The sequence below is a fragment of the Artemia franciscana genome, chromosome 21 (assembly GCF_032884065.1).
Source record: "Artemia franciscana chromosome 21, ASM3288406v1, whole genome shotgun sequence".
Classification (NCBI taxonomy): Eukaryota; Metazoa; Arthropoda; class Branchiopoda; order Anostraca; family Artemiidae; genus Artemia; species Artemia franciscana.
Genome location: NC_088883.1, coordinates 33,504,532 through 33,529,231, shown reverse-complemented (window position 1 = coordinate 33,529,231; position 24,700 = coordinate 33,504,532). Strand labels below are relative to the sequence as shown.

At 36.6% G+C, this 24,700-nt stretch overlaps 2 protein-coding genes and 1 long non-coding RNA gene across 3 annotated transcripts in view; 2 read left to right on the top strand and 1 right to left on the bottom strand.

Annotated features, from left to right (window-relative positions):
* Nucleotides 1-24,700, bottom strand: part of LOC136040961 (uncharacterized) — a 289,351-nt gene that overhangs the window by 142,285 nt on the left and 122,366 nt on the right. The window lies entirely within an intron of this gene.
* LOC136040957 (UDP-N-acetylglucosamine--dolichyl-phosphate N-acetylglucosaminephosphotransferase-like) lies at nt 13,052-16,136 on the top strand. Its single transcript, XM_065725410.1, has one exon. The coding sequence runs from the start codon at nt 13,052-13,054 to the stop codon at nt 14,246-14,248; it is 1,197 nt and encodes a 398-aa protein (XP_065581482.1). The 3' UTR covers nt 14,249-16,136.
* Nucleotides 16,335-24,700, top strand: part of LOC136040956 (putative inorganic phosphate cotransporter) — a 105,372-nt gene continuing 97,006 nt past the window's right edge. Inside the window, exons 1-2 of the mRNA XM_065725409.1 lie at nt 16,335-16,416; nt 22,524-22,721. Of these exons, the coding sequence (XP_065581481.1) occupies nt 16,392-16,416; nt 22,524-22,721 (223 nt within the window). The 5' untranslated portion in view covers nt 16,335-16,391. The remainder of the gene's footprint in view (nt 16,417-22,523; nt 22,722-24,700) is intronic.

Here is a 24,700-nt window from a genome sequence, read left to right as displayed (position 1 = left end):
ATAAAAAAAAAATTAAGAATAAAAATAAAAAAAAATAAAAAAGATAAAAACTAAAAAAAAAGTAAAAAGAAAAAACGAAAAGAAAACTAAAAAAGCTAAAAAAAAGGTAAAAACCAATAAAAAACTGAAAAGAAAAAAAGGAATAAAACTAAAAAAATTTTCATCTAAAAAACTAAAAAATACTAAAAAAGGTAAAAACTAAAAGAACTAAAAAGAAAAAAAAAACTAAAAAAAGGAAAAAAACTGAAAAATAAAGGAGAAAAAGAAAACTAAAAAAATATAAATAAAAATAAAAAAACTAAAAAACCTAAAAAAAGGTCAAAACCAATAAAAAAAAAACTAAAAGGAAAAAAAGGGAAAAAATTAAAAATTTATTTCATCATATACCAATTCAAAAACGAATGTATACCGGGATGACGACCGGGACACAGGGAATATAAATGACACAACTACAACGGGGACGCCGGGGGGCACAGGGGGATATAAATGACGACCGGGACACCGGGACACAAGGAATATAAATGACGCCCGGGACACTCAAAGAGAAATCAGAGACTGGGACACCGGGACACAAATGACGACCGGGACACAGGGAATATAAATGACGACCGGGACACAGGGACATAACTACAAAGGGGACGCCGGGGTGCACAGGGGGATATATAAATGACGATGGCGACTCAGGGAATGGTCGATTAGCAATCACCATCAACAAAGCTCAAGGGCAATCATTAGAATCATGAGGTATAGATCTGAATACGGATTGTTTTCCCATTGACCATTATATGTTGCATGTTCAAGAGTCGGTAAACCTGACAATCTATTTATATGCACAGACAATGGGACAGCAAAGAATGTTGTATATTCGTAAGTTTTACGTAGTTAAAAACATATATATATATATATATATATATATATATATATATATATATATATATATATATATATATATATATATATATATATATATATATATATATATATATATATATATATATATATATATATATATATATATATATATATATATATATATATATATATTTATATATATATATATATATATATATATATATATATATATATATATATATATATATCTATATTCACAGGTGGGACACAACTACAATGGCGCGTAACTAATAAGGCGCGTAACGACTTACGCGCGCGGGGGGCTTGGGGGGGGGCACGAAGCGCCCCCACCAACTAGGTGTTGGGGTGGCGCGAAGCGCCACCCCAACAGCTAGTATATATATATATATATATATATATATATCTATATATATAAAAATAAGTTGTCTGTCTGTCTGTGGATCTGTGGATCAGGTGACGTCATGTTTCTGTGTCGGCTGAAGTCATGTTTTCAACTGACGAAATTACAGACCGGAACATCGGGACACAAATGACGACCGGGACACCGGCACATCTATATATATAAAAATAAGTTGTCTGTCTGTCTGTGTGTCAGGTGACGTCATGTTTCTGTGTCGACTGAAGTCATGTTTTCGACTGACGAAATTACGAAATTACATTGGGACACAAATGACGACCAGGACACCGGCACATAGGGAGTATAAATGACGACCGGGACACTCAAAGAGAAAGCGACCGGGACACAAGGAATTTTCGATTAGCAATCACCATCAACAAAGCACCGGGACACAAATGACGACCGGGACACAGGGAGTATAAATGACAACCAGGACATAAGTAAAAAAAAAGCTAAAAAAAAACTAAAAAAAGGTAAAAACTACAAAAAAAACTAAAAAGAAAAAAAACTAAAAACTAATAAAAAAAATTAAAAAAACTAAAAAAAAAAATAAAAAAAGGAAAAAAAATGAAAAATAAAGGAGAAAAACAAAACTAAAAAAAATAAAAATAAAAAAAAATAAAAAGAAAAAAGAAAAAAAACTAAAAAAAAGTAAAAACCAAAAAAAAAGAAAAAAAGGGGAAAAATACAAAAATTTATTTCATCATATACAATTTCAAAAACGAATGTATAGCCTATACAAACCGGGACGCCGGGGGGCACAGGGGGATATATAAATGACGACGGCGACACAGGGAATCGTCGATTAGCAACCACCATCAATAAAGCTCAAGAGTAATCATTAGAATCATGAGGTATAGATCTGAATACGGATTGTTTTCCCATGGACCATTATATGTTGCATGTTCAAGAGTCGGTAAACCTGACAATCTATTTATATGCGCAGACAATTGGACAGCAAAGAATGTTGTATATTCGCAAGTTTTACGTAGTTAAAAACATATATATATATATATATATATATATATATATATATATATATATATATATATATATATATATATATATATATATATATATACACAGGTTGGACATAGGGAGACAACTACAATGGCGCGTAACTAATATGGCGCGTAACGACTTACGCGCGCGGGGGGGCTTAGGGGGGCGCGAAGCGCCCCTACCAACTAGGTGTTGGCCACCCCAACAGCTAGTATATATATATATATATATATATATATATATATATATATATATATATATATATATATATATATATATATATATATATATATATACATATATCTATATATATAAAAATAAGTTGTCTGAGTGTGTGTCTGTGTGTCGATTGACGTCATGTTTGTATGTCGACTGACGTCATGTTTGTTAATTGACGAAATTACACACCGGGACATCGGGACACAAATGACGACCGGGACATCTTATATATATAAAAATAAGTTGTCTGTGTGTCTCTGTGTCGATTGACGTCATGTTTGTGTGTCGACTGACGTCATGTTTGTTGATTGACGAAATTACACACCGGGACATCGGGACACAAATGACGACCGGGACATCTTATATATATATAAATAAGTTGTCTGTGTGTCTCTGTGTCGAGTGACGTCTTGTTTGTGTGTCGACTGACGTCATGTTTGTTGATTGACTAAATTACACACCGGGACATCGGGACACAAATGACGACCGGGACACCGGGACATAGGGAATATAAATGACGACCGGGACACTCAAAGAGAAAGCGACCGGGACACAAGGAATGTTCGATTAGCAATCACCATCAACAAAGCACCGGGACACAAATGACGACCGGGACACAGGGAATATAAATGACGACTGCGAACCTCAAAGAGATATTACAGACTGGGACACCGGGACAAAAATAACGACGGGGACACAGGGAAACAACAACAACGGCGACGCCGGGGGATATATAAATGACGACAGGGACAGAGGAAATGTTCGATTAGCAATCACCATCAACAAAGCTCAAGGGCAATCATTAGAATAATGAGGTATAGATCTGAATACAGATTGTTTTTCCCGTGGACAAATATATGTTGCATGTTCAAGAGTCGGTAAGCCTGACAATTTATTTATATGCACAGACAATGGGACAGCCAAGAATGTTGTACATTCGCAAGTTTTACGTAGTTAAATATATATATATATATATATATATATATATATATATATATATATATATATATATATATATATATATATATATATATATATACTTGTTGTTGGGTTGGCGCTTCGTATTCAGATCTATACCTCGTTATTCTAATGATTGCCCTTGAGCTTTGTTGATGGTGATCGTTAATCGAATATTCCCTGTGTCTCGGTCGTCATTTATGTATCCCCCCTGTGCCCCCCGGCGTCCCCGTTGTAGTTGTGTCCCGGTCGTTATTTATATTCCCCGTGTCCCGGTCGTTATTTGTGTCCGGTGTCCCAGTCGTCATTTATACTCCCTGTGTCCCAGTCAGTAATTTCGTCAGTCGACAAACATGACGTCAATCGACAAACAACTTCATGATGGAGTTATGCTCAATACTTATAATGACGTCAGTCGACACACAAACATGACGTCAGTACACAGACAAACAGCTTATTTATATATATATATATATATATATATATATATATTTGTATCCTAAGCTGTATAACAACTGTATCCTAAGCTGTGTTCATAAGGAGGGTCAGCAAGGACAATATACAGCAGTAAGATTAAAGTGTGATGCAATTACACTTTTTTTATAACTTTAAAAAGTAGAGTTTTAACAGAGAGTTTGAGGGGTGAACAGCCCCTTTCCTATGCATAATAATTTCTGTTTGTTTTAACCGTTAATGTTGTTCCTTACTTTCAGTTAAAAAAAAACTTATTTTTACTTTATTTCTAAACTTTTTCAACTAATAACCCCCCCCCCCCCACCAGTGTAAAATTTCATCCAGATAGCTTACAAATTTTACGCTCTGTAACATCTGTCACGGGCATACAAAAAAGCTTCTTTGGCAACACAAAAAAAAGCTACCAAAATAATATTTCAAAGAGCTGAAATCAAAAACACATAAAATTATTTTTCTTTGCTGTAAAACCGTGATAAACAAAACAGATAATGATATCCTTTTTTTTATAATAATAAAGGACTGTTTAAAATAATAGTACGCCTATTAAACAGTCTAATAAAATGTCGTTACTACAAATTCTAGAGGCATTTTCCCACGTCATAAATCAAAGGAAATGATTAGTTAACCATATCATTAAGAAAAAAAACTGTCAACCACAGAAGATCTACTACTGCTACTACAAATAAATAAATGTAGACCGATGCACCATTTGGGGGGGGCAGGGGTAGGCAAATGCCCACCCCAGATTTTCCAGGGGGCCCAAGCTTCCACCACAAAGGGCCCTTTGTCGGCCATAATAATTACGCTATTTGCTATTAACCATTGTAAACTTTGAAAGTAGGTTAGATACATAATTAAGTTCTCAGGTTTTGTCAAATGACCATATCCTAGATAATTATGTTAATATTATAGATTTTGAATATTTGCAGTAATTCCTCTAAGTTGACAGATCAAAGTAGGTCAGTTCCTGGCAAATGTTTCAATGTTTGTTTCCTTGTTTTATTGAATACTAGCTGTTGGGGTGGCGCTTCGCGCCACCCCAACACCTAGTTCCCCCCAAGCCCCCCCGCGCGCGTAAGTCGTTACGCGCCATATTAGTTACGCGCCATTGTAGTTTTGTCCCTATGTCCCACCTGTGAATATAGATATATATATATATATATATATATATATATATATATATATATATATATATATATATATATATATATATATATATATATATATGTTTTTAACTACGTAAAACTTGCGAATATACAACATTCTTTGCTGTCCCATTGTCTGTGCATATAAATAGATTGTCAGGTTTACCGACTCTTGAACATGTAACATATAATGGTCAATGGGAAAACAATCCGAATTCAGATCTATACCTCATGATTCTAATGATTGCCCTTGAGCTTTGTTGATGGTGATTGCTAATCGACCATTCCCTGAGTCGCCATCGTCATTTATATATCCCCCTGTGCACCCCGGCGTCCCCTTTGTAGTTATGTCCCTGTGTCCCGGTCGTCATCATTTATATTCCTTGTGTCCCGGTGTCCCGGTCGTCATTTCCTTTTTGTAGTTTTTTTTTCTTTTTAGTTCTTTTAGTTTTTACCTTTTTTAGTTTTTTTAGTTTTTTAGATGAAATTTTTTTTAGTTTTATTCCTTTTTTTCTTTTCAGTTTTTTATTGGTTTTTACCTTTTTTTTAGCTTTTTTAGTTTTTTTTCGATTTTTCTTTTTACTTTTTTTTTAGTTTTTATCATTTTTATTTTTTTTATTTTTATTCTTAATTTTTTTTTTATTAGTTTTTAGTTTTTTTTTGTAGTTTTTGCCTTTTTTAGTTTTTTCAGTTTTTTTTTAGTTTTTAGATTTTTACCTTTTTTAGCCTAACCAGGATTTGAACCTGGGACCTTCATTCTACGTTCTGACACCCTCTCTCACCGAGTGACTACTCCAGCATGTTCATTTTGGTGTTTTAAAAGGTATATTATTAACCAAATTAATGTGTTTTACAATGTACTAAGCATCGTCATAACAAAAATGACGACAACTAATTTCATGACGTCAGTCAACACAGAAATTAAGTTCTGAAATTAAGTCATGAAATTAGTTGCCGTCATTTTTGCTTTGATGGTGACGTCATTCAAGTTATATAAGACATATGTTCACGTAGAAATCTATTAATGTTTAAGTTTACAACCTTTTTTAGCCTAACCAGGATTTGAACCTGGGACACTCATTCTCCGTTCTGACACCCTCTCTCACCGAGTGACTACTCCAGCATGTTCATTTTGGTGTTTTAAATGGTATATTATTAACCAAATTAATGTGTTTTACAATGTACTAAGCATCGTCATAACAAAAATGACGACAACTAATTTCATGACGTCAGTCAACACAGAAATTAAGTTCTAAAATTAAGTCATGAAATTAGTTGCCGTCATTTTTGCTTTGACGGTGACGTCATTCAAGTTATATAAGACATATGTTCACGTAGAAATCTATTAATGTTTAAGTTTACAATGACTGATGAAGATGCTCAAAGAGTCTATGCCAAAAAACTTGCTGCTGATAGAGAAAGTCAGAAAAGAAAGCGTGCCGAGGAACTATCAGCAGGAAGTTTTTTGGCATAGACTCTTTGAGCATCTTCATCAGTCATTGTAAACTTAAACATTAATAGATTTCTACGTGAACATATGTCTTATATAACTTGAATGACGTCACCTTCAAAGCAAAAATGATGGGAACTAATTTCATGACGTCAGCCGAAACATGACGTCACCTGATCCATCCACAGATCCACACACAGACACCTTATTTTTATATATATAGATAAGCTACCGTTTTCAATTACTCGAGTCTGTTCTTATTCTGTTTCTGTCCTCGTCGTTTGTGATCTTGTTGATTCAATATCTTATTTTTTTGTTATCATGAGTTTGTCAGGAGCTTAAAAGCGAAAATTGGCAGCCTTGAAGAAGGAGAAAGAGGCAGAAAATCAGTCTTCTCTGAGTAGATGGATTAAGAAACAGAAACCGTCACCATGTGAACCGGTTCAGCGAGTAAGTGCAAGTTTGTGTTACTGTTCGTTTGGGTTTCAATTTTCTGTGCCACTCACAGTTTCGCGGACTAAAAGAGCTGAATTTGGGCGGAAAAAGATTTTCTGTGTTTTTATGGCACTTGGTATCTACCAAGTGACGTATAGCGATCGCAAATTCTGTCGGTCTGTCACGGTTTTGCTACCTTAGGCACTTCCAGGTCAGCTAGGACGATGAAATTTGCCAGGCGTAATAGGAACCAGACCAGGTTAAATTAGAAATTGTATTTTCCTCGATTCGAAAATCTGGGAGAGGGAGTGGGGGGGGGGTGTTTACGGAAAAATTAGAAAAAATGAGGCATTTTTAACTTACGAACGGGTGATCGGATCTTAATGAAATTTGATGTTTAGAAGGATAAAGTGTCTCAGAGCTCTTATTTTAAATCCTGACCGGATCCGGTGACATTGGGAGAAGTTGGGGAGAGACCTAAAATCTTGGAAAACTCTTAGAGTGGAGGGATTGGGATGAAACTTGGTGGAAAAAATAAGCACAAGTCCTAGATACGTGATTGACATAACCGGAACGTATCCGCTCTCTTTAGGGAGTAGGCGGGGAAGGGTTAATTCCAAAAAATTAGAAAAAATGAAGTATTTTTAACTTATGAAGGAGTGATTGGATCTTAATTAAATTTCATATTTAAAAAGACCTCGTAACTCAGATCTTTTATTTTAAATCCTGACCAGTGTTATTGGGGGGGGGGGCAGAAATCTTGGAAAACGCTTAAAGCGGAGAGATCAGGATGTAACTTGGTGGGGAGAATAAGCACAAGTCCAAGATATTTGACAGAAATAAACGGATCCGCTCTCTGTGGTGGAGTTGGGGTGGGGGGAATAATTCGGAAAAATTAGAAAAAATGAGCTACTTGTAACTTACGAAAAGGTGATCAGATCTTAATGAAATTTGATCTTTAGAAGGATCTTTTGCTTTAGAACTCTCATTTTAAATCCCGACCAGATCCGGTGACAATGGGGGGAGCTGGAGGGGGAAGCCAGAAATTGTGTGTCACCTATTGGTGAATTTTTTGGAGAGTCCTAGCTGAAATTTTGTATGAACGTGTGTACAAAAACAAAACTTTTCTTTGGTTTATTGCGTTAATTTTACTTGACTTAACACCGTGGTTGTACCATTGTAATTGCCATCGCTGGAAATATTTGCTTCTTTGAGGGTGATGGAAATGCAGAATGGGTCTGAACTTGCCATTTCCCCGGATGTTGAAAATTGTGTCTCACCTTTTGTTTTTTCTTTTTTTGGATAGTCCTAGCTGAAGTTCTGTATGAACGCGTGTAAAGAACAACTTTTCTTTGGTTTACTGCGTTAATTTCACTTGAATTAACACCGTGGTTGTACCATTGTAATTGCCATCGCTGAAAATAATGGCTTCTTTGAGGATGATGGAAATGCATAGACTGGGTCCGAACTTGTCGTTCCCCCGGCTGATAAAAATTGTTTCTCACCTATTGTCGAATTTTTCGGAATAGTCCTAGCTGAAGTTCTGTAGGAACACGCGTAAAAAAAAAACTTTTCTTAGGTTTACAGCGTTTACTTTACTTGAGTTAACCCCGTGATTGTACCATTGTAATTGTTGTTGAATTTTGTTGAATTGATTGAGTTGAATTATTGATTGAATTACGATGCTAATAAACCATTTCACAAACTGTTGGTGGGTTTGGCCAATGTAAAAATTTTCCGCAAGAGCAAGGATTTATAGAGATGCTACTCCCTAAATTCCGACGAGTCTGATCCTTCCAAGAATTCAGAAAACTGCTAAATTGTCTAATTGATTGGAAGCATCAATGTTTTATTTACGTAACTTTGTTTAAGTTTTTACCTATACCAGGTACATATGGTAAAGATATATAAGTATTAGTCATTTTCTATTCGAAAGACTGTGGCATTTCCTTTATTTTGCTAGTAACCAACGAAAGATAACTATAGAAGCTACAACAAATCCACGAAAATGGATTTTAAAAAGATTAGGATAAGCTAGTAGGGGTGTTACACTGGTTAAGAGTCAAACTAATGTGTATACTTTCTTTCAGGTGTGTAATTCAGCATCTGAACAAACCATCACTGACGTTTCGTCTTTTTCGAATGAAATGACGGTTCCTCAGTTCGAGCAAGCTGGAAACGAGACACCCCGAGGAACTACTACGCCTGTCGTAGGTCTGTCGGAGCCTCAGTTTCGGCGACATACGCCTCAAGATGAAGAGCATCGCCGGTCCAGCGGCCCTACGGACATTTCTTTTTCCTCTCTCGATCCAACATCCCAACCAAAACTAGTACAATACCCTGAGCAAGTGACGGCAAACGGCAAGCTGAAACGGTCATTCAATACTTCATATTATGGAAAGCACCCGTGGCTGGAGTACTCCGCCCAGGATGATTATGTTTACTGCTTCTACTGCACACACTTTGGTGGCACACCTACTCTTCCCGGGCAGAGGTACAGGTCTAGACCTTTCATAGACGTCGGCGTGAGAAGATGGAAAGACATCTCTAACTTCCTCGAAAAGCACACTAGAGGTGACCGCCACAAAGACAGTGCAGTTTCATGGACGAAGTTCAAAGCCATACAAACCAAGGAGTTGCAACCAATCGTGTCCGTTTTAATGACAGACATAGACAATGAAATCAAGGAGAACAGAGAGCACGTAAAAGCCTTATTAAAAGTAACAGCTCTATTGGGGCGACTCGGCACTGCCTTTAGGGGGCACAACGAGACAGAATCCTCGATAAACAAGAGGAATTTCGTCGAGACGTGCAATCTTCTCGCAGAGTACTCTCCTACACTCTTCAACAAGCTACAGAGACGGTACGGTCACTACACATCCCATGAATACCAGAACGATCTTATTTCGGTGATCAGTTCCAGGCTTCAGCGCACTATAGTGCAAGAATTAAAAAGTGCCAAATACTTTGCCGTTCTGGTCGAAGAAACGAAGGAAAACTCTAAGAAAGAGCAGCTCGCCATTCTTCTTAGGTACTTCTACAAAGGAAAAGTAAAAGAAAGGCCCATCGGATGCTATCACATGAAGAGCCTGGATACTGAAAGTCTAGCAAATTTCATTCATGACACAGTGACAAGAATTGGACTCGGTTGGAACTACTGTGTCGCGCAGTGCTACGACGGAGCAAACGTAATGAGCGGACCATTTTCCGGTGTTCAAACTCGTTTGAAAGCGAAATCGTCACAAACATTCTACATTCATTGCTATGCATATAAGCTAAATTTGGTCATTGCGAGCTGCGTTGAATCTGTCGGCACTGTTGGTTCTTTTTTCTCACTGGTCCAGACTCTATACACATTCATTTCCAACAGAAACACTCGGCATCAGTTGTTTGTTGAGGCCCAGAAAGCTGCCGAACTGCAAGTTCTGGAGCTGGGAAGAAGTGCAGCCACACGATGGTCTTACTGGTATCGATCTATATCGAAAGTTAAACTCCGATAAGAATGCATTTTAGCTGTACTGTCTGCTTTAAGCGAGGGAGCTAACGGTGAAGCACGGGCAGAGGCAGCTGGGCTCCAGAAGAAGATGGAATCGTTTCTTGTTATCTTCCAATTGCACTACGTTGAAGCAATTATGCGAGTGACGAACTCGCTGTCTCAGCATCTCCAGGCCGTCGACTTGGTTATTTCTCGATCGCGCACCCTGATTCAGGCCACAAGAAGCGAACTCACCGACCTACGTTCAGATCCTTCATTCGTATCGCTTTTTGAGAAGGCTAAAGAGTTTGCAACAGAACTTGAAATCGAAGTACCTGCTGTAAATGAACCCGCGACTAGACCCTCCTCTGTTGGTCAGAAAGGACGACCTCGAAGAACTCAAAAGATAACCAAGCATCTGAAACAATTTGTGACAAATTTGACGCTGGGAAAGAATTTCTTCGAATCTGGAAATCGGACTACTACTTTGGCGGATGAAATGAAGCGAGAATACTTCGAAACTTCTGACTGTCTACTAGCCGAATTTGACAGAAGGCTCACAGATAACTTGCCAGTGCTGAGTACACTTGAAGCCTTAGATCCAAGCTCAACCAAGTTTATGGACACAGAGCTGCTCAAGCATTTCTCTGCTCTTTACGGTGAGCTGGATATCGACGACATTCTTCTTGAATCTCAAGCTGGTATTGCCAAGCGTTTCTTGCTCGATGAGGAGAAAAAGCTGGAAAACTTCTTAGACATTGTCGACCATCTTCAGGCATTACCAGTGGCTTACTCAGAAGTAATTGAAGTACTTCGTATTGCTGCCACACTTCCTGTGACAACAGCGAGCAATGAGCATTTTTTTTCTAGCCTAGAAATAGTGAAAAACTACCTGCGGTCTACAACAAGAGATGATCGTCTCAGTCACCTTCTTTTGATGTTTGCAGAGAAGGACTTAGTAAAAATTTGAACTACGACCAGCTTGTTGATGATTTTGCAAAAATGAAACCTCGGCGGTTCCCCTTGTTACCTTGAGTGTTGTAATATTTTTTATCTTGTTATGTTTTTCCTTTTTGTAAATATATTTGATCTGGAAGATTTCTGCTGAAGGAAAACCGAGATTTTGGTTACAATCCCCAGAATAGCAATGAAGATTACTTTCACCGATGTATTGTTTACTTAAATAAGAAAGTTTCTCGCTGAGGAATGCCAGCCTGTAGTCTGGTTGAATTTTCCACTTTCAGTTTAATCACTTAACCTTGTTGATTGTATTCTTCGTTGTTATAATTAATCTTAGAAGTCAGTGTGGCTGAGTTCCACCTTTGGTTACAGTACATTTCCAAGCAACACACGGGTGCTGAAAATGCGTTTTTACTTAGAATATTTGATCTATGGGCTGCTAAAAACCACATTTTCTTACTTGACACGAAGTGAATCGGGGGGGGGGGGCAGATGGAGTTCATGCCCACCCCAAGATTATACCCAAATGGTGCCTCTGAATGTAGATCTACTACAAATCCATAAATGACGTCATGTTCCCAACGTGAAACCAGGCTTACGGCTGATAGAGATAGTAAAAAAAGAATGCGTGTCGTATTACAAAAGAAATGCGTGTATAATTATCCTGCAATGTCACCAAAAAGGGAACACCAGAGCAACACAAAACCAGGCTTGCGGTTTAAAGAGAAAGGGCCAGATTAGGAATGTCCAATTTACTTCATTAATTCGATCCAAAAATGACATAGCGTTGCCGGGACCCAGAACACAAGGGACAATGAGAATCCATATATAGAAGCCTGTCACGTGGCATGTTGGGTCCCGGCGGCGAAGCCGCCAGGACCCAGCTAGTATGTTATAAATATATTACAACATTTTGGCTTGCTAAAATGGAATTTGACCCTTTTAAAGGGTTGTGGTGAACGTCGTGATTAGGACATGCCTTCATTGTGAAGTGACGCTTCTCCATTTTGACAGAATTTCACTTTTTACGAACTGTTACAATCACACAAATAAATAGACGTGGTCGTAGTTCTTTAAAACCCAAAAATAAATAAAGACAAGAAGAGTCTAGACAAGAGAGAGTATTTAGTTAGAGTCTAAAATTTTACTATATCAATAAAAACTTTTAAAACTGTGATTGCGGTAGACAAAACCGAGGGGAGGGGGCCAAGCAGCTGGAACTTAAGGGAATGAGAGGGGTGTGGAGGATCGGTAAAATTATTGAACAAATAAATTTCTTCAAACCAACCTTTGAAAGTATTGATACCAACCTCAAAACTTTAATTTTTCAGAACACATTTTTTTATATTAGCTGAACTGAAACCGAAGAATTGCGTTCGATTTATTTATAGAAGAAAATTGTACAATTGCCTCATCATAAGGACATCCATCTCATTAAAACGGAAGAATAATAAATTGTTGCTCGTTTTTTTTATTTTTGTAAGAGTTTGTCTTAATATATATTATGCAAAAACTTTTACTGTCGGTATTATTTCATATAATCAAGAAAGGGAGTTACTATATCACCAAACATTTTTAGGAAGCCAATTTTGACCTAGACGGACATGTGACGGACATTTTGACACTCTAAGGCATTGCAACCTTGGACTTAAGTGTAAATCTGGATGATTGATTGTTTATTTGCAAACTTTGGGTGCTCTATACTTGCTTCTATAGTCACTATGATTATTCTACCAAGGTTTACTTCGACTTTTCTTAAAGCTAAAATCACAGGGAAAGATTTCAACAAAATAAATCAGCCTGTAATCCCAGAAGCAGGTGGTATCATATCAGGATTTGTGTTTTTTAGTATCACTCTTTTCATGCTCATTTTTTTAGATGGGGTTCTTATCAACAAGGTTCCCATACCCAAAAGAGAGTGCGAAGAGTTTTTCTATATGCAAAAAGTCGCTCTCATTTCTATCGCATTGATGTTCTTCTTGGGTGTCGCTGATGACTTTTTTGATTTGAAATGGCGGTACAAGTTGATCTTCCCAACCCTGTCTGTATTGCCTTTATTAACAGCGTATTATATACATATCGGGCTTACAACTATAGTTATGCCCAAGTTCTTTAGAGGCTTTTTCGGTCCCAACTTAGACCTAGGTATTTTTTATTATGTGTATATGGGGGTCCTTGCAGTATTTTGTACAAATGCTATTAATATCTACGCCGGAGTAAATGGAGTTGAAGTCGGTCAAAGCATTATAATTGCCTGTTCAATATGCATATTTAATTTAGTAGAACTTACAGGCGAGTTGTCACGATATCACTATTTCTCACTCTATTTTATGCTGCCTTATATTGCCACTAGTCTTGGACTTTTGAAACTTAACTGGTACCCAGCCAAATTTTTTGTTGGAGATACATTTTGCTATTATAGTGGCGTTACTTTTGCCGTAGTGGGCATTCTTGGCCATTTTAGTAAGACACTGTTGCTATTTTTCTTTCCACAGGTATTCAATTTCTTGTTGTCTGTTCCTCAACTCTTCAGACTCGTTCCCTGTCCAAGGCACAGACTACCTACATTGAACAAAGAGACAGGATTCTTAGAAACAAGTAAAGTCAAGTGCAAAGTTGCTTCGCTGGGTCCATTGGGACGACCAGTACTGTGGATAGCAAGCAAATTGCGGTTAATTTCTTACTTGGAAATGGAAGATTCTGTTGTGGAATTTTCAAATATGACCCTCATTAATACAGTACTGAGTATTCTTGGACCAATGAGAGAAGATAATCTAACCAAAACCTTATTATTAATTCAGGTTATCGGGTCTGCTGTTGCTTTTGTGATTCGATATTTTCTGGTTACATTTTTCTACTGATGATGCCCTTTTACATCCCCATAAATTTCATTTTTATTAATGCTATTTAAATATCAGTCATTAAAACAAAACCCTATCTGTAAAGGAAAAAAGAAACAGAAGTAGAATTTTAATTCTTTTTAGAAGAAAATTGATATGATTTTATGTAACACAGAGCACAATGTCACAAATGTCAACACAGAGCTCAATGTCAGCAAAAATAAGGTCATTTTTTACTCCTGCAATATCCTGACAGTTTTTGGAATTGGAAATACCGATTCTATGCAGTATTTAATGAAGCAAAATCACACATTCAATGTTTTACGAAGCCCGATTTGCCTTTTTTTTGTACGCAAAATGTCTAGGGTTCTGGTTTTTGACTTAAGGTAGCCTTACAAAAAGCTGTAAATCTTCTATATAGTGGTACCAGATATAGAAGGATAGGGGCCGGCTAAAATCTGGCATCGTCAGCGATGTTAGAATGTATGCGTCCTTTGCAAAGTATCTTGCCTACCATGAAGGTGAATTGTCTTGCTCACCATAAAACGCTTTTAGCTATTTATAGAACAAAATTATTTCCATTTATGAGACAATTATTATAAAACCAAGGTTATAGTGAATTTTTTTTTTATTTGGTCCGGAAAATTGCTGGCATAAGTTCAAAAATTAGAGTTTTAAATGTTCAATTACTTCCTGTTTTAATACCAGACAATATAAAAGCTCCGATCAATGCAAAAAAAGAAAAGAATAAATTTTTAATCCAAAGACTGTAGCAGAAAAAGAAAGGTATTTTCGCGAAGGAAACGGAAAATAAAAAGTGCTTTCGCAGTTTTAGCGATAGCTAAATCCTGGTCGTAAGGGTAGTTTCAAACCAGTTAGAGCCAAACACGTCCCATAATAACAGGACAAAATTGCCAAACCCCCTAAAACCCCAAACAAAAATGTACACCAGGAGAACCGGCTTGTCCAATAACCTTATAGAACTCCTTAACATCTTTGAAGCTCATAAGTATCTTTTTTTTTATTCCTTCTTTTGATGACGTGACAACGTAAGATGCTCAACTTTTTTCAGGTGACTTATTTGTGTTAAAAAATCATGTTAATAATTTAATATAAATTATTATAAGATATTATACTTATTATAATATAAATTATTAACCAAGTACATCAAATTGAGAACACTCTTTGCCTAATAGTTGACCTAAAAGCATAATAGACCTAAGAACCGTAAAATAACTAAGCATAACCGACTACTTAATTTTACAAACCCTTTTTAACCGTAAAAATTAACAATAGATATTTTAAGTTCTACGATTCTTTTCTAGGTTTCGTCGGTATGGCCATGTTGCACCGTAAAAATAAATAAGCCAAATCAAATTACTAATTTGGGCAACCCTTTTCTTCAGTAAAATTAAAACATAAATTTGTTTCGGCATTCCCAAAAATCCACATTGCCAGACCCTTCCCCCGTGAAACATTTCAATCTGAAATGGAAGAACTGCTCTCTTCAGGGTGTTTTAGGCCAAATTTGTTTTCAAAGTAAAATATAACTACGAAATTAAGTGGAAATAATTGTTTGCCATTCTTTAATCAGATACAAGTGGCAATTTTTTCTTATGAGAGAGAGATTTTCCAAATTGTGCTTTTAAACTATCGTTGCTATAGACTTTGGTTAGGTCTTTACTTGTCTGCAGCTATTGCAGCAATATTGGTAAAGGGATGAATAAATAATAGCTTGAAAAACAGTATCCAGAAAGGGTAGGCCTAGGATACGAATAGCCCTCTCCCCCTCTTCTGCTTTCCTAAAAAACTTTTAATGGCATTATAAGAGCTTTCTAAATATTATGTAAATTTGATTACTATGATAATTGAATTGGTCCATTTATTAAAAATATTAAAAAATTAAATATTAAAAAAACTGTAAGTTCTGTTATTTTATCCAGCTATTTATCGAACTGCTCTAGCTTTGAAGGCGTAACTCCACATAATTGATATAAATATTTTATTTTTTTCGTGTCTGCAGTTGAAAGCAACGACACTTTTTTTTTTAATCTGTCATTGATATTGCTTATCTTAGATTGATGATATACTCAAAAAGGAAAAATGCAAATAAAAATAGAGCCTCAGTTGATTCTTATTTATCTTTTGGATCTACTGAAAAAACATGGGATTCAAAGAAACGTGTCAGGGCAAGTAGATTCGATTTTTTTTAAGTTAATGTTTAAGCAGTTTGTGAGTAACCGTAGTTTTCTTGAATAACTTGTAGCTTGACCATTTACTTATTCTTGAATTTATTGGAATTTGTTTCGTGTGGGATTAATTCCAGTCGTTGAAAAATTTAAGCAACTTGTTATTCTTTCTATTATAATATTCACTGTCCATTTGTTTTTATTTAGAGTTGCAGTATATAGGTTAGAAAGACTAGGAAGTTATATATGAGAGCTGAGATTAGGACTCATTGGCTGTGAAAAAATTACAAGAGGAAGTTCTACATTTTTGACGAGTCGTTGGTAGTTAAATTTATTGTTTGTTATTATTATTGTTTTCTTATAATATTTAGATTGAATGTTTAGAATGATACTACTATCTAGATAAATCAAGCTCTTCATTTGATTTATCTTCTCTTTACCCTACACCTCTTCTCCTTGCCTTGTTTTTAGTAAGAACGACCTAGTCTTCTTAATATTAGTTTTTAAACCGTTTCCCTCACCCTGAACTTGCAAAACCTCTAAAAATTATTAGTTTTGTCACTATTTTCATCCGCAACAGCTTTCAAGAATAAATCCAGGGTGAAAATGTGTAATTTATAAGGATTAGAAGATTGTAAAAATTGCAGGTCTATACCCACCTTAATTCTGAAAAACTATTTTTTTAATCTTAAGTAATCAATCTATTCTATTGGTCTTAGATAAATAAATTCCATTCCTAAAATACTGACAACAAGGATATTTTTTTTTTATTAATAAAAAGGCCTTCAATAGATTTATTTATCTTTAAAGCCAAATAAATTGAGATTAAGCAAATGTATGAAACTCAAAACACTTTTCTTATGCCTCTTTTGAGCAAATAATCCCTTGGAGAGAGAATGAGTGGAAATAATTACTTCAAAACAACTTCCTAGGAAATCGTTAAGGCTAGTTAAATGACCAGCAATATTAAAGCACACTACTCCTCTTTTAAAACTTTTTCCACAGAATCTCTTAGTCTAAACAATATCATAGTAGCAAATTTCAGTAGCATTCATACTTCAGTAGCATATTTCTAGCCTCATAACCAGCATATTAAAAAAAATAACTCAATTACGATATTAGCAGCACCCGAGGCTTTATTCTTTTTAATCCTTTTAGTATTGTCACTTATTCTTCCTCGCAACATATATCTTTCTTCACTTCCAAGGTGTCACAAGTTTTCATTCTCGTCAATGTCTTTTCCTATAACTCTATCACGGTTGACCATATTCTCAAAATAATTTACTCATGTCTCTTTAACTCTAGCCTTATTACTAACTGTGGCCTCGCTCCTGTCTTTAACTGGGACAGGTCTAGACTGACTAATTTTTCTCAATTTATTTACATGCCAGTACACTACATTATGATTATGTCGTCTAGTTGCATCTTCCAGATCTTTGGCAGTTTTGTCCATTGCCTTCACTTTCTACTTCTTTGGTTCATATTTTAACGATTTATCCCTTTTTATGGCACTTGGTATTAACCAAGTGACATATAGCAATCGCAAATTCTGTCGGTCTGTCGGTCTGTCGTTCCCAGTTTTGCTACTTTAGGCACTTCCAGGTAAGCTAGGACTATGAAATTTGGCATGCGTGTCAGGGACTGGGCCAGATTAAATTAGAAATAGTCGTTTTCTCGATTTGACCATCTGGAGGGGAGTGGGGGGCCCGCTAATTTGGAAAAAATAAAAAAATTGAAGTATTTGTAACTTACGAACGGTTGATCAGATCTTAATGAAATTAGATGTTTGGAAGGATATCGTGTCTCAGAGCTGTTATATTAAATCCCGACCGGATCTGGTGATATTGGGAGGGATTTGGGAGGGGGAAACCTAAAATCTTGGAAAACACTTAGAGTTGAGGGATCGGGATGAAACTTGGTGGGAAGAATAAGTACAAGTCCTAGATAAATGATTGACATAACCGGGACGGATCCGCTCTCTTTGGGGTATTGGGGGGGGGGGGGTAATTCTGAAAAATTAGAAAAAATGAGGTATTTTTAACTTACAAAAGGGTGATGGGATCTAAATGAAATTTTATATTTAGAAAGATATCGTGTCTCAAAGCTCTTATTTTAAATCCCGACCGGATCTGGTGACATTTGGGAGGAGCAGTTTGGAGGGGGAAACATAAAACTTGGAAAACACTTAGAGTGGAGGGATCGGGATGAAACTTGGTGGGAAAAATAAACACAAGTCCTAGATACATGATTGACGCAACTGGAACGGATCCGCTCTCTATGGGGTAGTTGGGGGGGATGGTTAATTCTGAAAAATTAAAAAAAATGAGGTATTTTCTACTTACGAAGGAGTGATCGGATCTTCATGAAACTTCATATTTCGAAGGACCTCGTAACTCAGATATCTTATTTTAAATCTCAACCAGATCCAGCGTAATTGGGGGGGGGGCAGCTGGGGGGAACCGGAAATCTTAGAAAATACTTAAAGCGGTGAGATCAAGGATGAAACTGAATGGGAAGAATAAAAACCTGTCTAAGATACGTGACTGACATAACCGGACCGGATATGCTCTCTTTGGGGTAGTTGGGGGGGGGGGGGGTGTTAATTCTGAAAAAATAAAAAAATGAGGTATTTTTAACTTACGAATGGGTGATCGGATCTAAAAAAAATTTGATATTTAGAAGGATATCGTGTCTCAAAGCTCTTATTTTAAGTCGCGGCCGGATCTGGTGACATTAGGGTGGAGGAACCTAAAATGATGAAAAACGCTTAGATTGGAGGGATTGGGATGAAACTTGGTGGGGATGAAACTACGTGACGGACATAACTGGTTCTGCTCTCTTTGGTGGAGGTGGGGGGGGGCTAATTTTGAAAATTGATGTTTTTTGTAACCTACGAAAGGGTGACCAGGTCTTGATGAAATTTGATATTTAGAAGGATCTTGTGCTTTAAAGCTCTAATTTCAAATTCCGACCAGATCCTGTGACATTGGGGGGATTGGAGGGGGAAACCGGAATTCTTGGAAAACGTGAAAATTTGGGTATTTTTATCTTACGAATAGGTGATCAGATCTTAATGAAATTTTATATTTAGAAGGAATTCATGTCTCAGAGCTCTTATTTCAAATCCCGACCAGGTCTTTTGACATTGGGGGGAGTTGGAGGGGGAAATCTTGGAAAATACTTTGAGTGGAGGAATTGGGATGAAGCTTGGTGGATAGAATAAGCAAATATCTTTGATACGTGTTTGACGGAACCGTACTGGATTCGCTCTCTTTGGGGGAGTTGGGGGAGGGGTTCAGTGATTTGGCGAGTTTGGTGCTTCTGGACGTGCTAGGACGATGAAAATTGGTAGGCGTGTCAGGGAGCTGCACAAATTGACTTGATAAAGTTGTTTTCCCAGATTCGACCATCGGGGGGGGGGGGTAGGGGCTAATGGGAGAGGAAAAACTAGAAAAACATAGGTATTAGTAACATACGATTTGGTGATCGGATCTTAATGAATTTTGATATTTAGAAGGACATCGTGACTTAGAGCTCTTATTTTAAATCCTGACCGGCATTAAGCCTCTTATTTTCCTTTTAAATCAATCTTTTGATTCATAGAATTTTGTTAGAGCTAATACCATATGATCTCTTGGCTCTTAGCTCTTCATGCCTCGTCACAAGTGCCATATGAGCTCTTAGCTCTTGTTTACATTTCTCTTGGCTATTTTTTAATGTTGTATAATTCTTAGTTGCAATTTTAAAATTCTTTCAATTATTAAAAAAATTTGCCCTCAGCAAAAGTAATCGTCCCAGAACCGGTGCAGGACGGGGACTAATACATCTTCTCAGTTTGACATTAAGCTTCTAAGATGACTTAGAGCCGGACGTCAAGATGTCCCTAGGACTTCCAATTGAATGAGACTTTGTCAAATCCAATCCCTTGCTCATACTGGTCACAAAGTGTTTTTTCAGCACTTGGTGATGCTCTTCCAATCAACAAGAGTCAAAATCTTGCTCAGACAATCTAAAGCCTGTATTATTTAGATAATGATTGTTCTGCTCTTGGCCTTAATTTTTAGATAAACATCTTTTTTATTTTTTACTTAGTCCTTCTAAGCTTGTTTCTCCTTTGTCCCCTTTTTCTGTTGCAATTTCTAACTTTTTTCTTAAGTCTATTAGGGTTATCCTATATCTTGCATCTGGAAGGGAGAACCGTTAAAAAAGGCAGTCTTAAAACTCAGCCAGGCAATGGCTCATAGTTAAGTTAAGACAGTTGGAGGAGACAGAATTACCAGAGGTCTTTTAGCTTGAATCAGCGATTCATCAATTCTCATAAGCTACGTTGGTAGCTTATGAGATTGCCATGATTGGTCATAATACCAAAGGACATGCCAAGCAGAGGTAAAACTTCTTATTTTTGAATTTCCGTCTTTTCAAGTTTAGGAGTCAGATTATTTTCACAATCATAAAAAGACAACAGTAAGTTTCTAATTATTTATGATACATATGTTCCTCTCTTAGCCTAAGTTTCGAAGTTTTGAAAGATTTTAACAAGAACTTTTGTTTTAATAGAATCCATCATTTATTTTTATGAAGTTGTCTTATGCCATAAGATAAACCAGGGATTTGACGTAGGAAAACTCCTTACCTAGTGCAAAGTGTGGCGACTTGAAGTAGTAATTTAGTAGAAGCGTCAAGATGCAATTCCAAACGAGAGATATCTTTTTCTCCCGGACGGTCTTCTCTAGGTCAAGAGATTTGCATTAATTAAAAAAGGATGTAACTTTTTCAGATGTAGTATGTATAGGTTTTTGTACTTGGGGGGCAGATTGAAAGGTTTGGTGTCACGGCCTACTTTCTATATAGCCCCTATTTTGGCAGCAAAAATTCATATCCGCTTCTCTGAAGTTACAGATTAGTTTGGCCTGTAGAAATAGCCTAATTGAATTATGCTAATCATCACAAAATCCAAAAAACTTCTTAATTGATACGAAAGTTTGCAGACTTATCCAGAATTTATGATTAGAAAAATTAAGGTACTGAAAACGTCGTCGGTAGAACGATTTATATGCATACCCTATAAGGGATCTATTACCCGAGGAATCAGGTGAACAGAGGTGAGAAATTGAGCGCTTTAATTGCAGAAATGAATCTTTGTTGGCCGAAATTTTCCGAATTAGTCTTATTATTCAGATTCGGATAATGGAATTGAAAAGTGGCTAAATAGGGGGTCTAGAATGCGGTTGCCACGAAAGGTTGAAAAAAATACCATAATTTTCGAGAAGAATTGCCTAAGGATAGTTTTTGGTATGCGACTGTATTACCGTTAAGCAGTATATAAAAATATTTTTTTTATGGATACAAGGAACGGAAAGCTTTGATGTTGAATTTACATTTTAAGGTTGAAAAAATATGCCTAAAATTTATTTATTTTACAGTCCTGTCGGGACTGAATAAAAAGGACAATCTTCTATAGTGGGTTACAGAGGGGCTAAATAATGGGACAATGGAGATAAAATATCTAAAGTGAGCAGGAGCTTTTTTTAAAAGTAAGGAATCAGGGATGGACATGCAAAGTGCAGTTCAAAGCAGAATGGGTAGGGGCCGAGTTAAGAGTTTCAGTGCTGTAAGATCTATCAGTAATAGCAGTAGTAGTTATCAATACATGAAAAATGAGTAACACTGGCTCCAGAACGTAATTTGAATTCTAGAGCCATTAAATAAGAAGTATATATCGGCTTTACCATTTCCTTACTAATAGCAAAGGGGATTTTGGGAAAATCCACCTTCTTTCTTTAAAATTTTAACCAAATTTTATGGCGGAAAATCATATTGTCCTTGGCTTATCCGATCAAATTTATGTTTTCACTTTTTATTTATCAGGATGAATTCCTTTGCGAAGCTGCTTCGTCCCATTAGCTGAGAAGCGGGGATTTCGTATTCTTCCATTTAAGTTAATAAGCTAAGACGGAAGTGATTTACCGTTTGGCTCATTTAGCCTACCTACAAATTTTTGAGAGAAAGATAAATATTCTGTCTAGATTAAATTTGAGAAAATACTTATTATATTTCTTTGTATACCAATGATCATTCAATTAATCTAATATGTTTCTCTTTGATAGGTTTCCCACCAGCAAGATTTGTCATGGCCTTCATGGCTTTCACTGGATATATCAACGTGTACATAGTCCGTAATAATATTAATTTAGCAATAGTTGCCATGGTTAACTACACAGCTATACGTGAAGAAGTAAATCCATCGAATGATTCACTGATACCCGAAGAAAAGCAGTGTGAATTTCAGACTGTAAATTCAACCGGTATGTTTTGCCCATTATATCATTCTCCATTGATTTTAACCTCCTACTAGGGATTGTAGGGAGGCTTCTGAGTGACTAAAAGTATTTATTTGAAGATGAGTACCAAGGGACCAAGCTTCGCTCAGTGAAAAGAACGGCAGTTCTTTTAAGAACTTCCATTTTTTTTCTTTCGTCAAACATTTCTTGCAAATTTATACCGATTAGCAATTCAATACACTCGATATACAAATTAAAAAATGTAATATCATTTTGAAATATTTAGCAGAGGCACTCATCGTCAACACAAGTTGCTATAGCTATCCAAAGTATTTGTGATGTCATTCATACGAAAATTGTTGGAAAAATTTGAATGTGGAAAAAATATTCCACTGAAAAACTGAAGCCCATCAACAATCGTACCCTCAAGCCATCAGGTTAGAAGTCCGACTCCCTATTCCCTACGCTAAGCAAGCTTGAATATACTATTAAAGGAAAAAGAATGATAAGAGACATATTTGGTTGTGACGTTCTTAATATGAGAAAGTTTCTCCAAAATTAAGTCTCTGAACGAATTTTCCCGAAGTTTAAATTATTTATTCACATTGCATTCATTCAGCCAGTGCGGATCATTTCATAATTGCACGAGAACTTCTCCATAGATATAACTTTTTTGCTTATTTCTTTTTGAACTGATGCCGAGTTATGAGTGAAATTTCCTTATCATTGACAATTTGAGTACCAGTACGCTTTATTATTGCCCAGTTTTGAACTTTGTTCAGCATAATTTCGATGAGGGGTTAGACCATTAGTCGATTGTGAAACACGCCAGTGATTTTTTTCTGTATGAAGACGTTCTTAGCGCTAAGAAACTTTTAATAGCAATGGCTTCCCAGATGAGCCAATACCTCGTCGCTCGGGACCCAGTGCTAAGAGTAGTTCATTCTCAGGCGCTATCGCTACTCTTTATCGCTGCTCTGCGGAAAATATTGATATTCCAGAGTTCATGATCAAATCCCCCTCTGAAGTCCCCAGTATTCCGCGGTCAGATTATTCTACTCTTACGGCCAAAGTCAACCAGTGCCTTGATCAACTAAAATCGCTTTTGCAAACATCTCGGAGTTATTAGGGGACTTACCGATAGTGTTTCTAGCAGTATATTCATCTCCGCTATTCCTTGTCTCATTGAGGCCGCCTAGATTGGCTCTTTTCATACATTCCGTTTAGAATTCCTTGATTCCGCTTTACTAAATCGGCCATCGCTACTGGTCTGCGCTTGGGTTACGAGTCTTTTAAAATATCAGAATACATAGAACTACCCGGACGGTGTCTTAGATGCCAGTACCCATCATTCGTTAGCTTACTGCTCATGTACTCCAAATGAGATGAATTGCTCTAAATGATCTGGATGCCATTCCAATGCTAAAGACAATCCTTGCTTAGAGGCTCTGAAATGTGTCAATTGCGTCGAAGCTCATGTTTCCTATACTATGAATTGCCCAGTGATCAAACGCGCTCTGAACTCTGCTCCAAAATGAACCAAGCCACTATTTTAAGTTTTGCTTCTCTCAATATTAATGGCACAAAACACAAAGACCTGTTAATTAATGAATTATTGGTCCATGACATAGTGTTCTTGCAAAATAATCTTTTGACCAAATCAAACGTTTCTAGCCTAAAGCAATCTTCTGTCCACAATTGTTTTCGCAAGAAGCCAAGAAAACTAGAGGCCATCTTCCAGTGGGCTAGCAATTTTCTTCCGTTCCCCATCAAAACCCTCTGTGATTCATTGTGATGATAACATCTTTTCGATTCCATGTGACAGTACTGCCTTTATAAGTGTTTACTTACCTTGCGATCGACGTTCTATAGCATTGTTCTCATATTTCGATAAATATTGCTCCAGTTTTAAGTCTCTTCTCGAAAGTCTACGTTTAAAAGACCTAAATTGGGTTTTAGCTGGTGACCGTAACTGTGATATTCTCGGTATCTCCGATAGGTCA